The 14,558-nt window shown below is 45.5% G+C and overlaps 1 protein-coding gene across 1 annotated transcript in view; it reads left to right on the top strand.

Moving 5' to 3' along the window:
- LOC143767566 (uncharacterized) overlaps window positions 1-14,558 on the top strand; it is a gene marked incomplete at its 5' end in the record, with an annotated part of 125,550 nt that overhangs the window by 97,949 nt on the left and 13,043 nt on the right. Inside the window, one exon of the mRNA XM_077255976.1 lies at window positions 1,197-1,438. Within this exon, the coding sequence (XP_077112091.1) occupies window positions 1,197-1,438 (242 nt within the window). The remainder of the gene's footprint in view (window positions 1-1,196; window positions 1,439-14,558) is intronic.

The raw sequence follows: 14,558 nt of genomic DNA on the forward strand, positions 1-14,558 counted from the left end.
TGTGTCTGGAATAAACTGTTGTCAGAAAGGATTCAGATTAAAAAATGTAGGCTGGTCTCTGGACCACACTATTAGCTAAAAGGATTTAGATTCTGAAATGTGATGACAAGCCTGCAAGACAGTACTAGCACAAATAATTTAGATAAAGAAATGGGGCCTCCTTTCTGCACCACAAAATCTTAGCCCAAACAAGTTTGATTAGGAAATGTGACATCCTGCTGGCACCACAATATTAGACCAAAAGATCATGATTGGGAAATGTGGCTTTCTGCCTGCAAAACAATATTAGCCCAAACTATTTTCATTAGGAAATCTGGCCTCCTGCCTACACCACAATGTTAGTGCAAACGATTTTGAATAGGAAATGTAGCCTCCTTCCTGCACCACAGTATTAATCCAATTGAATGTGATTAGGAAATGTGGCGCCCTGCCTGCACCACACTATTAGCACAATTGTTTCAGATGATGGAAGGTTGATTTTACACAGGATCCAAAATAGCTGAAGAAACTGACAATAAACTGCATTTCTAACTATCTGAAAACTTGCAGCAGCCACTGTAGCATCCTCTCTGTACTGTTACACTGACAAAATCATGCCACTAAAACAACATATCCCCTTTTTATATGGAGAGGGTCATGTGATTTTGGCAAGCAATTACAGAAGCCCTTGTGTCTGGCATTGTGGATGGTATTTGTGCTGTGATTGTCTGCCAGAATCTACACACATTAAGTTAACAAAAAGAGAAAAAATTAAAAAACAAAAACAGTCCGCCATTCCTCTGACCTCTCCACACTAAATCCCCTCATTAAAGACCCCCCTGCTCAACATACAGCACCACTATCCTAGCCAAAGTCCTAACAGAAGCATTAGTGGAAACACAATCATTTACTGAACTGTTCACGAGTTTTGCTGACTTTAAGGGAAAATGCACGTAAATCCGAACACAAATTCAAATGAGCTCCTTTCATGCCCAATTTGAGATTGCTGAAAGGTATCTGAATAAATCCACTCATAACTATTTATAAAGATTTGCTTTAACATGTATTTTGGTTTTAAACACTACAAAGGGCTGAATAGGCAGGGTATTTAGTAACAATAATACAAATGCTTTATAGGGGATCTGTCAGGTTCCCTTTAAGATAATTTATAATTCATTGTTTTCAGAAATGACCATTCTCCTTTTTTTTAGGTTCAGGTTCAGACTTGTCTATAAGACTGGTAAATGGCAATGGTCAATGTAACGGTCGTGTAGAAATCCTCTATAATGGAGCATGGGGAACTGTGTGTGATGATTATTGGGATATTAATGCTGCACAAGTTGTATGCCGGCAGTTAAATTGTGGCCAAGCTCTTGCATTTAATGGCAGTGCTGCATTTGGCCAAGGACAAGGAGTAATTGTATTGGATGATGTGCAATGCACCGGCAATGAACAACACGTATGGGACTGTCTACACCAACCATTTACAGTGAATAACTGTGGACATAATGAAGATGCTGGAGTCGTCTGCTCAGGTATATTTTCAAAATTATGAAATCTTATACAATCATCTGATATGATATGTTGTTTGCATAGAAGTTCAAGTAATCCACATTTTCATATTTTCTACTACTAAGGGTAACTCAAACAATCAATAGTTTTTATAAGAAAATCTTGAAGGACTAGAGGCACTTTGGTTCCTTCCCTATTAAGTCCAAAATGTTAAGAGGTTTTATGTGCTAGTAGGATGCCTTTGTGAGGTCATTGACACATCAATAATAAGATGCTGATGGGTTTCTGTTATAGGGTTTTATTCCACATATTAATTATTAATGTAATGTTTGACTATCCATAACCAATATTTGGCTAATATTAGATTAGGAAATTTGGTCTACTGCCTGCACCAGAAAATTAGCACAAACTATTTAGATTAGGAAATGTGGCCTCCTGCCTCCTGCATGCACCACAATAATAGAGCAGAAGATTTAGTGTGTCTGGAATAAACTGTTGTCAGAAAGGATTCAGATTAAAAAATGTAGGCTGGTCTCTGGACCACACTATTAGCTAAAAGGATTTAGATTCTGAAATGTGATGACAAGCCTGCAAGACAGTACTAGCACAAATAATTTAGATAAAGAAATGGGGCCTCCTTTCTGCACCACAAAATCTTAGCCCAAACAAGTTTGATTAGGAAATGTGACATCCTGCTGGCACCACAATATTAGACCAAAAGATCATGATTGGGAAATGTGGCTTTCTGCCTGCAAAACAATATTAGCCCAAACTATTTTCATTAGGAAATCTGGCCTCCTGCCTACACCACAATGTTAGTGCAAACGATTTTGAATAGGAAATGTAGCCTCCTTCCTGCACCACAGTATTAATCCAATTGAATGTGATTAGGAAATGTGGCGCCCTGCCTGCACCACACTATTAGCACAATCGTTTCAGATGATGGAAGGTTGATTTTACACAGGATCCAAAATAGCTGAAGAAACTGACAATAAACTGCATTTCTAACTATCTGAAAACTTGCAGCAGCCACTGTAGCATCCTCTCTGTACTGTTACACTGACAAAATTATGCCACTAAAACAACATATCCCCTTTTTATATGGAGAGGGTCATGTGATTTTGGCAAGCAATTACAGAAGCCCTTGTGTCTGGCATTGTGGATGGTATTTGTGCTGTGATTGTCTGCCAGAATCTACACACATTAAGTTAACCAAAAGAGAAAAAATTAAAAAACAAAAACAGTCTGCCATTCCTCTGACCTCTCCACACTAAATCCCTTCATTAAAGACCCCCCGCTCAACATACAGCACCACTATCCTAGCCAAAGTCCTAACAAAAGCATTAGTGGAAACACAATCATTTACTGAACTGTTCACGAGTTTTGCTGACTTTAAGGGAAAATGCACGTAAATCCGAACACAAATTCAAATGAGCTCCTTTCATGCCAAATTTGAGATTGCTGAAAGGTATCCGAATAAATCCACTCATCACTATTTATAAAAATTTGCTTTAACATGTATTTTGGTTTTAAACACTACAAAGGGCTGAATAGGCAGGGTATTCAGTAACAATAATACAAATGCTTTATAGGGGATCTGTCAGGTTCCCTTTAAGATAATTTATAATTCATTGTTTTCAGAAATGACCATTCTCCTTTTTTTTAGGTTCAGGTTCAGACTTGTCTATAAGACTGGTAAATGGCAATGGTCAATGTAACGGTCGTGTAGAAATCCTCTATAATGGAGCATGGGGAACTGTGTGTGATGATTATTGGGATATTTATGCTGCACAAGTTGTATGCCGGCTAGTGTTGAGCGATACCGTCCGATACTTGAAAGTATCGGTATCGGATAGTATCGGCCGATCCCCGAAAAGTATCGGATATCGCCGATACCGATACCCGATACCAATACAAGTCAATGGGACACCAAGTATCGGAAGGTATCCTGATGGTTCCCAGGGTCTGAAGGAGAGGAAACTCCCCTTCAGGCCCTGGGATCCATATTAATGTGTAAAATAAATAATAAAAATAAAAAATATTGATATACTCACCCTCTGACGCGCCCTGGTTGTAACCGTCAGCCTCCGTTCATAAGAATGAGCGCTTGAAAGTCCTTAGATGACGTCGCAGCCTGTGATTGGTCGCCAACAAGGACGCGTCAGAGGGTGAGAATATCAATATTTTTTATTTTTATTTTACACATTAATATCGATCCCGATACCGATTCCCGATACCACAAAAGTATCGGATCTCGGTATCGGAATTCCGATACAGCAAATATCGTCCGATACCCGATACTTGCGGTATCGGAATGCTCAATACTAATGCCGGCAGTTAAATTGTGGCCAAGCTCTTGCATTTAATGGCAGTGCTGCATTTGGCCAAGGACAAGGAGTAATTGTATTGGATGATGTGCAATGCACCGGCAATGAACAACACGTATGGGACTGTCTACACCAACCATTTACAGTGCATAACTGTGGACATAATGAAGATGTCGGAGTCGTCTGCTCAGGTATATTTTCAAAATGATGAAATCTTATACAATCATCTGATATGATATGTTGTTTGCATAGATGTTCAAGTAATCCACACTTTCATATTTTCTTCTACTAAGGGTAACTCAAACAGTAAATAGTTTTTATAAGAAAATCTTAAAGGACTGGAGGTACTTTGGTTCCTTCCCCATTAAGTCCAAAATGTTAAGAGGTTTTATGTGCTAGTAGGATGCCTTTGTGAGGTCATTGATACAACAATAATAAGATGCTGATGGGTTTCTGTTACAGGGTTTTATTCCACATATTAATTATTAATGTAATGTTTGGCTATCAATAATCAATATTTGGCTAATATTAGATTAGGAAATGTGTCCATCTGCCTGCACCGGAATATTAGCACAAACTATTTAGATTTGAAAATGTGGCCTCCTGTTAGCACACACGATATAGATTAGGAAATGTGGTCTTCTGCCTGCACCAGAATATTAGCACAAACTATTTACATTAGGAAATGTGGCCTCCTGCCACCTGCGTGCACCACAATAATAGAGCAGAAGATTTAGTGTGTCTGGAATAAACTACTGTTAGAAAGAATTCTGATTATAAAATGTAGGCTGGTGTCTGGACCACACAATTATCTAAAAGGATTTAGATTCTGTAATTTGATGTCCAGCCTGCAACACAGTATTAGCACAAATAATTTAGATAAAGAAATGTGGCCTCCTTTCTGCACCACAAAATCTTAGCCCAATCAAGTTTGATTAGGAAATGTGACACCCTGCTGACACCGCAATATTAGCCCAAAAGATCATGATTGGGAAATGTGGCCTTCTGCCTGCACCACAATATTAGCCAAAACTAATTTCATTAGGAAAAATGGCCTCCTGCCTACACCACAATGTTAGTCCAATTGATGTTGACTAGGAAATGTAGCTTTCTTCCTGCAACACAATAGTAATCCAAATGATTGTGATTAGTAAATGTGGCGCCCTGCCTCCACCACACTGTTAGCACAATCGTTTTAGATGATGGAAGGTTGATTTTACATAGAATCCTATGTAGCTGAAGTTGCTGACAATAAACTGCAATTCTAACTATCTGACAACTTGCAGCAGCTGCAGGAGCAGCCTCTCTGTACTGTTACACTGACAAAATCATGCCAACAAAATAATATATCCGCTTTTTCTGTGGAGAGGGTCATGTGATTTTGGCAGTTAATTATAGAAGCCCTTGTGTCTGGACATTGTGGATGGTATTTGTGCTGTGATTGTCTGATGGAATCTACACACATTAGGCGTTTGTGGTCGAGTTCCCGCCTCTGCACAGAATAAAAATCTTGGGCCATCCCCGCTTCAGTCTCCCATTCTTCTCCTGCAGCAGTGGAGGCTGCTCAGCAGAGACATCGGTCTCAGCGTCTCGCTCAGTCTGACTCTGTGAAGAGGATTACTGCTGCTTTTCCAGCTTCTGCCAGTGAAGTCAGTGCTGGGCAGCGGCAAGCAGACGCTTTTGGGACTAAGTCCTGCTTTTCTCCTTCTGAACATGCCCAGGGTAAGATCTCTCATTGGAGATTGAGGGTCACATGCTTGGATACTGCAGCAAAGCCCATTGGTCCTCCAGGAAGGTCCTGAAGGTGCTCAGGCTTTGCGGCAGCTTCTTATTGGTCCTTCTAGGAAGGTCTTGTTCTGGCTGCAGCTATAAAAGGCTCGCATGGCCACACGGCCATGCGCTAGTATCTTTCTAAGTTATGTGCTTTGCGCCAGTGTGGTCATGTAAGAGTGTGTTCAGAATGCTGGCACCTCCGGCGAGGAGTTTGTGTGTTTGTGTGTATTCAGGGACCTGGCTGAAATAAGCCCCTAGAATGCTGGCACCTCCGGTGAGGAGTTTTGTGTGCATGCATGACCACTGACTACTCTTTGTTGGTCAGTTAGGCTGTGCTCCTGTGAAGTCTAACAAGGCGCAGTGCTTTGCTTTCACGGCTGTTCTGTGAGTTAACAGAGCTAGCCAATACCGCCATATAGTACTGCCATTTGCTAGCAGCAGGTTTTCCTGCACGGTGGACCCCGGGCTGCGAACGCACCAATAACAACAATAAAAAACTATATTTTCTCGGTGCGTTCCGCTAGCCCTAACAGTATATTAGCGCCAGGGTCTGGCTAGTAAATGGCGGACGATCAGCGTCTACAGCGGTACATCCAGGAGCTGGAGGGTAGGTTGGCGGCTCTAGAGCGTACAACCTCAGCTGTGGACGTCACTGCTGTTGCTGTTCAGGCTGCAAGTGCAGCTGCAGCCAGTTTGTCCTCAACCACCCCTGCTCCGACTATATCCCGTCTCCTGCTTCCAGACAAGTTTGCTGGTGGCAGTAAGCTATGTCGGGGATTCGTAAGCCAGTGCTCCATACGTCTCGATCTCCTGGCTACACGTTTTCCTATGGAATGGGCGAAAGTGGGATTTATTTTTTCTCTTTTGTCGGGCAGGGTGTTGGAGTGGGCAACGCTGCTTTGGGAGCGCAATGATCGTGTGGTGCTGGGTGCTCCTCTCTTCCTGGACGCTCTGAGGCAGGTCTTTTTGGGACCTCGTGTCACTCACGATACCGCGCTCCAATTGTTGGCAATTACTCAAGGTTCGTCCATGGTCAGCCAGTTTGCCATTCAATTCCGGACTCTAGCCTCTGAGCTAGAATGGCCAGATAAAGTCCTTATTCTGGTGTTCTGGAAAGGACTGGCAGATCATGTAAAGGATGCCTTGGCCACCAGGGAGATTCCCGCCACACTGGAGGAGCTCAATTCAGTATCTACCCGCATCGACCTCCGTTTTAACGAGCGGAGGTTGGTGCGGACCCAGTGTAGGCAGAGGTTTCGGCTGGCTCCCACCTTCGCCAAATCTCTAGAATCTCCTGTTCTGGCGTCCGACTCCCATGAGGCCATGGAGGCTTCTCGAGCGGGACCTAAGTCTCAGACCGCTCGAGTACCTGTGGTGTGTAAAAATTGTCAACAACTGGGACATTACGCTAATAATTGTCCACAGCGGTCAGGAAAACGATCGCGTCTAGTGACCATAGGAGGAGGTTCACTTGACACAGCAGCCTTTTCCTCCAAGCTGTCCTTTAAAGGGACAATTCTGTTGGGCTCATCCACTCTTGCAGTTGAGCTTTGTGTGGATTCAGGGGCAGAGGGAAATTTAATGTCCTCTGCTTTTGCTCTGCACCACGCAGTACCTCTGGTGATGCTCACCCAACCAGTAACTGTTAGAGTGGTGAATGGGTCGACACTTCCATTACAAATCACACACCAGACTGTCCCTTTCACATTAGCCATGTCCCCATCCCACCAGGAGATTATTTCCCTTCTTGTCCTTCCAGAGGGAATGGATGAGATTCTGCTGGGAATACCCTGGCTCCGTTTCCACTCTCCACATATTGAGTGCACCTCAGGGAGGATATTGGGTTGGAGTGAATCTTGTAAGGGCAAATGTGTGAAAGAGTGCGTTCAAGTTTCCACCACGGAGATACCCGCAGATCTCTCTTCTCTTCCCGAATGCTATTGGTCCTATGCAGACGTTTTCTCCAAAAAGGCTGCGGAGACCCTTCCGCCTCACCGTCCCTATGACTGTCCTATAGATCTCTTGCCTGGAGCAGAACCTCCTCGGGAACGTGTCTATCCCCTCTCTCTCCCAGAAACGGAGGCTATGTCCCAATACATCCAGGAGAATTTGGCAAGAGGGTTCATTAGGAAGTCAGTGTCACCAGCAGGGGCGGGGTTCTTTTTCGTTCAGAAAAAGAACAGAGTTACGTCCTTGCATAGATTACAGGGGTCTTAACGCCATCACCGTTAAGAATAAGTACCCGCTGCCCCTGATTTCTGAGCTTTATGATAGGCTACGGGGAGCAAGTGTATTTACCAAATTAGATCTGCGGGGTGCTTATAACCTGATTCGCATCCGTGAGGGGGATGAATGGAAGATGGCATTTAACACCAGAGATGGGCACTATGAATATCTAGTGATGCCCTTTGGGCTCTGTAATGCCCCAGCCGTTTTCCAAGACTTTGTAAATGATATCTTCCGGGATATGCTCTCCACCTCGGTCGTAGTCTATCTGGATGATATTCTCATCTTTTCTCCAGATATTGACTCCCACCGGAGAGATTTTGGCAGAGTCTTCGACCTCTTACGGGCAAATTTTCTCTACGCAAAGTTGGAGAAGTGTATGTTTGAGCAGGAGTCTTTACCTTTCCTGTGCTATATCATCTCAGCCCAGGGATTGGCTATGGATCCTGCCAAACTACAGGCTGTGATGGACTGACAAGAACCCCATTCTCTTAAAGCGGTGCAGCGCTTTATGGGGTTCATTAATTATTACTGCCAGTTCATTCCCCACTTCTCAACTTTGGTGGCTCCCTTGGTAGCCCTCACCAAGAAGGGAGCAAATCCCAAATTGTTGTCTGAAGAGGTCTCCAGGGCTTTCTCTTCTATTAAGTCTCATTTTGCTAGCGCTCCCATTCTACATCGCCCGATGTAGATAATCCGTTTATAATGGAGGTGGATGCCTCATCCATTGGTGCAGGAGCAGTCCTCTTCCAAAAGGATGCTCAAGTTCGGAAGCATCCTTGCTTCTTCTTCTCCAAGACCTTCACACCAGCGGAGAGGAATTATTCCATCGGGGACAGGGAGTTGCTAGCGATGAAGTTGGCTTTCTCTGAGTGGAGACATCTCTTGGAGGGGGCTCGTTTTCCCTTTCAAGTCTTCACAGACCACAAAAATGTATTATATTTGCAAACAGCTCAGCAGCTAAATTCTCGCCAGGCCAGATGGTCCTTGTTCTTCTCCCTGTTCCATTTCACCCTCCATTATCTCGCTGGGGAGAAGAACATTCGTGCTGACGCCCTCTGTCGCTCTGTTGTGTCATCCGAGGAGGAGGAAGGAGAGCCTCGGCTTATTGTCCCTTCCGAGAGTCTGAGGACCGTAGCTCTGGTTTCGCTAGAGTCTGTGCCTCCGTGCATGACTTTTGTACCCAATAATTTGCGACCGGAGGTTCCCTCTTGGGCTCATTCGTCCAGGGTGGGTGGACACTTTGGGACAAAGAGGACATCTGAGCTGTTGGCGAGGACATACTGGTGGTCACATATGGTCCGTGATGTCAGAGATCATATTCAGGCATGTGTCTCCTGCGCCAAAAATAAGTCTCCTCAACAACGGCCAGCTGGGTTACTCTATCCCTTGCAGGTGGCAGACAGGCCCTGGGAAATGGTCGGGATGGACTTTGTGGTGGGTTTGCCCAAGTCTCGTGGCTGTACCATCATTTGGGTTATCACTGATCATTTTTCCAAAATGGTGCATTTGGTGCCGCTTCCACGGTTACCTTCTGCACGGGCCTTGGCAGCGTTGTTCATAAAACACATCTTCCGCCTACACGGTATGCCAGACAAAATTGTCAGTGACCGGGGTCCCCAGTTTGCGTCTCGGTTCTGGAGATAGCTTTGTCGTCTTCTTAGCATTGAGTTAAATCTCTCTTCTGCATATCATCCCGAGACGAATGGGTTGGTAGAGAGGGCCAACTAGACCTTGGTCACATATCTGCGACATTTTGTCTCAGCCAGGCAGGATGACTGGGCATCCTTGCTACCGTGGACGGAGTTTGCTCTGAACAATGCCGTAGCTGACTACACTGGACAAACCCCATTCCTCCTCAACTATGGTCAGCATTCGCGGGTACCTGTGCCTATGCCCGTGTCTTCCGCCGACTCCAGGGTGGCAGACTGGGCTGTGGAAGCACGGGATATTTGGGACCGCTCTCAGGATGCCATTCGTGCTGCCAAGGAGAGAATGAGGACCTCCGCCGATGCACATTGGCCCCCCGCTCCGACCTTTGCTCCTGGTGACTTGGTGTGGCTCTCTGCCGTAACATCAGGCTGCGAGTTGAGTCCACTAAGTTTGCACCTCACTACTTGGGTCCTTTCAAGGTCCTCGAACAGGCTAACCCTGTGGTCTATCGTTTAGCCCTTCCGCCACGCCTGGGTATCACCAATACCTTTCATGTGTCCCTCTTGAAACCCGTATACATGTCCCGGTTTTCCGAGTCATCTGCTGGGACATCGGGTTCATCTACGGATGATTACGAGGTGAATGATATTTTGGGGTGCAAGGTGGTACGTGGCAAAAAAATTTATTTGGTGGACTGGAAGGGTTATGGTCCTGAGGACAGGTCTTGGGAGCCTGCTGAGCACATTCGGGCTCTGCAGCTCATTGCTGCCTTCGAGCGTAGCGATGTCCAAGGAGGGGGGGCACTAGAAGGGGGGGTAATGTTAGGGGTCGAGTTCCCTCCTCTGCACAGGGGGAATCTCGGGCCATCTCCACTGCGGTCTCCCATTCTTCTCCTGCCGCAGTGGAGGCTGCTCAGCAGAGACGTCAGTCTCAGCGTCTCGCTCAATCTGACTCTGTGAAGAGGATTACTGCTGCTTTTTCTGCTTCTGCCATTGAAGTCAGTGCTGGGCAGCGGCAAGCAGACGCTTTTGGGACTAAGTCCTGCTTTTCTCCTTCTGAGCATGCCGAGGGTAAGATCTCTCATTGGAGATCGAGGGTCACATGCTTGGATACTGCAGCAAAGCCCATTGGTCCTCCAGGAAGGTCCTGAAGGTGCTCAGGCTTTGTGGCAGCTTCTTATTGGTCCTTCTAGGAAGGTCTTGTTCTGGCTGCAGCTATAAAAGGCTTGCATGGCCACACGGCCATGCGCTAGTATCTTTCTAAGTTATGTGCTTTGCGCCAGTGTGGTCATGTAAGAGTGTGTTCAGGGACCCGGCTGAAATAAGCCCCTAGAATGCAGGCACCTCCGGCGAGGAATTTCGTGTGTTTGTGTGTATTCATAGCGCTGCAGTGTGCTGCCTTTTTTACTTGACTATATATGAGTTGGTTACTCTAGGTTCAGCACCTGTTCACACTTAGTCTATGTATGGATGTGACGGTCAGTTTTTTCAAATATATTATTTAGCCTTCTGACTGAGCACTCCGCCTCCTAGCCCAGGTGTTTTAATCGCAGCAGGTCCAGTACCCCTCCACAGAGAGAGAGAATATGAGTCTAGGAAGAGGTTTTCACAGGTACCCATTCACATGGAGACGTTTATTCTCAGCGAGGTAGGCAAGCGTAGGACCTGATATACGAGAGATGCCGTAAAGGGGCTATCAGGTACACATAAAATTGGCCATTTTTATGCGCTAAACGCTCTCATTTTTCATATTTCTAGTGCAGTATTGCAGTTCAGTTTTCATGTTTCATGTTTGCATGTCTTAGCGCTGCAGTGTGCTGCCTTTTTTACTTGACTCTGTGTATTCAGGGACCTGGCTGAAATATGCCCCTAGAATGCTAGCACCTCCGGCGAGGAGTTTTGTGTGCATGCATGACCACTGACTGCTCTCTGTTGGGCAGTTAGCCTGTGCTCCTGTGAAGTCTAACAGGGCGCAGTGCTTTGCTTTCGCGGCTGTTCTGTGAGTTAACAGAGCTAGCCAATACCGCCATATAGTACTGCCATTTGCTAGCAGCAGGTTTTCCTGCACGGTGGACCCCGGGCTGCGAACGCACCAATAGCAACAATAAAAAACTATATTTTCTAGGTGCGTTCCGCTAGCCCTAACAGTAGGTTAATATAAAAAGAAAAAATTAGAAAATAAAAAGAGGTCTGCCGCTCCTCTGACCTCTCCAGACTAAATCCCCTCAATAAAGACTAGCCAAAGCCCTAACAAAAGCATTAGTGGAAACATAATCATTTACTGAGCTGTTCGCAAATTTTGCTGACTTTAAAGGGACACTGTCACCCCCTCCAGCCGTTATAAACTAAAAAAGCCACCTTGTGCAGCAGTAATGCTGCATTCTAACAAGGTTTCTCCTTTAGTTTTTGGTGCATGTATTCCCAAAATAAAGCATTTTATAACTTCTCCAAAATACCTGTCTTTAGCCCTGGAGGCAGGTCTTAACCCCCCTGCTTGAAACGCCACACTGCCATCACTCAAATCTGCAGGGGCTCTGGGCGCCGCCCCCCTGTGCTGTTTTCGCATTAAATCCGGCACCTGCGCTGTGTAGTAGTGTCTGGTGCAGGCGCAGTGAGCTCAGGCCGTCTGACGTCACAGCCAGGCTTGCAGACTGCGCCTGTGTGGCCACCCTCCTTGGTAATCCCAGCCCCGCAGTGTGTTATGCATTATGCAGAGTGCGGGGCTGGGATTCATTGGCCATTACGCCAATGAGTGTCCTATGTGTCAGGGTAAACAACCGCATCCAGTGGCTACTGTATCGGAGCAGGTTCTGTAGACATGGTAGACTTGTCCTCCATGTTAACCTTCAAGGTTTCCCTGTCATATGGGTTGAGGCTGAGGGAACTTTTTTGTTGTCCACCTTAGCCTAACTGCACGCAATTCCATTAGTGATGCTCCCAAAGCACGCAAATTGCTCATCAGACTATACCTCTTTCCCTCATGATGTCTCCCAAGCATCAGGAGATAATCTCTTTTCATGTAATCTCTCAGGGCATTGATGAGGTACTTCTGGGCATACCTTGGTTGCATCGCCATTCACCCCGTATTGATTGGGCAGCAGGGAGCATACAGGGATGGAGTAGTTCTTGTGAGGGATGATGTCTTAGGGCCCAAGTTCTGATGGGGTCGTCTGAGGTCACAAATGACCTAACCTCCCTGCCTAGGCACTACTGGCAGTATGCAGACGTATTCTCCAAAAAAGCTGTGGATACTCTTCCTCCTCATCACCCTTATGATTGCCCTATAGACCTCATCCAGGGGGCAGAGCCTCATCAAGGGTGTGTGTATCCTTTGTCTCTCCTGGTGACGGAAGCTATGTCGGAATACATCAGGGAGAATTTGGCAAGGGGAATTATCAAGAAGTCAGTGTCTCCTGCTGGGGCTGGTTTCTTCTTTGTTCAGAAGTAGAATGGAGAATTACATCCTTGCATTGACTATAGGGGTTTGAATGCAATCACTATTAAGAACAAATATCCTCTGCCATTAATCTCTGAGCTCTTTGCTAGGCTGAGGGGTGCTATGATATTCACAAAGTTGGACTTGCATGGGGCCTAAAATATCATTTGTATACTTGAAGGGAAAAAATGGAAGACCGCCTTCAATACCCGGGATGGTTATTATGATTCTTTCAAGACTTCATAAATGGCATCTTTCGGGAATTGTTATCCACATCTGTGGTAGTATATCTAGATGACATACTCATCTATTCCCCAGATGTTGACACTCACCTGTTGTGAATTTGCTTTTTGCTCCCTCTAGTGGTTACTAGTTTTTTGACTCTGGTTTTTCTGTCATTCCTTTTATCCGCACCTGGGTCGTTAGTTAGGGGTGTTGCTATATAAGCTCCCTGGACCTTCAGTTCTATGCCTGGCAACGTAGTTATCAGAGCTAGTCTGCTGTGCTCTTGTCTACTGATCCTGGTTCCAGTTATATCAGCTAAGTCTGCCTTTTGCTTTTTTGCTATTTGTTTTGGTTTTGTATTTTTGTCCAGCTTGTTCCAAATCTATATCCTGACCTTTGCTGGAAGCTCTAGGGGGCTGGTGTTCTCCCCCCGGACCGTTAGACGGTTCGGGGGTTCTTGAATTTCCAGTGTGGATTTTGATAGGGTTTTTGTTGACCATATAAGTTACCTTTCTTTATTCTGCTATCAGTAAGCGGGCCTCTCTGTGCTAAACCTGGTTCATTTCTGTGTTTGTCATTTCCTCTTACCTCACCGTCATTATTTGTGGGGGGCTTCTATCCAGCTTTGGGGTCCCCTTCTCTGGAGGCAAGAAAGGTCTTTGTTTTCCTCTACTAGGGGTAGCTAGATTCTCCGGCTGGCGCGTGTCATCTAGAATCAACGTAGGAATGATCCCCGGCTACTTCTAGTGTTGGCGTTAGGAGTAGATATATGGTCAACCCAGTTACCACTGCCCTATGAGCTGGATTTTTGTATTCTGCAGACTTCCACGTTCCTCTGAGACCCTCGCCATTGGGGTCATAACAGTTTGCCAGGCCAGTATTAAATGTTTAATGCATTGCAGAAGAGGGATTATAAGAAAGAAGATTCTGAGTTTTTTTTTTTCTTCTTCCCCTTTACCTCAGAGTGGCTATGCTTGCTGCAGACATGAATGTCCAGACCTTGATTACAAGTGTGGACCAGCTGGCTACTCGTGTGCAGGGCATACAAGACTATGTTATCAGAAATCCTAGGTCAGAACCTAAAATACCGATTCCTGAACTGTTTTCCGGAGACAGGTTTAAGTTTAGGAATTTCGTGAATAATTGTAAATTGTTTTTGTCCCTGAGACCCTGTTCATCTGGAGATTCTGCTCAGCAAGTAAAAATTGTTATTTCGTTCTTACGGGGCGACCCTCAGGATTGGGCTTTTTCGCTGGCGCCAGGAGATCCGGCATTGGCTGATCTTGATGCGTTTTTTCTGGCGCTCGGTTTACTTTATGAGGAACCCAATCTTGAGATTCAGGCAGAAAAGGCCTTGCTGGCTATGTCTCAGGGGCAGGACGAGGCTGAAGTGTATTGCCAAAAATTTCGGAAATGGTCCGTGCTGAC

This window comes from Ranitomeya variabilis, chromosome 4 (assembly GCF_051348905.1).
Source record: "Ranitomeya variabilis isolate aRanVar5 chromosome 4, aRanVar5.hap1, whole genome shotgun sequence".
Lineage (NCBI taxonomy): Eukaryota > Metazoa > Chordata > Amphibia > Anura > Dendrobatidae > Ranitomeya > Ranitomeya variabilis.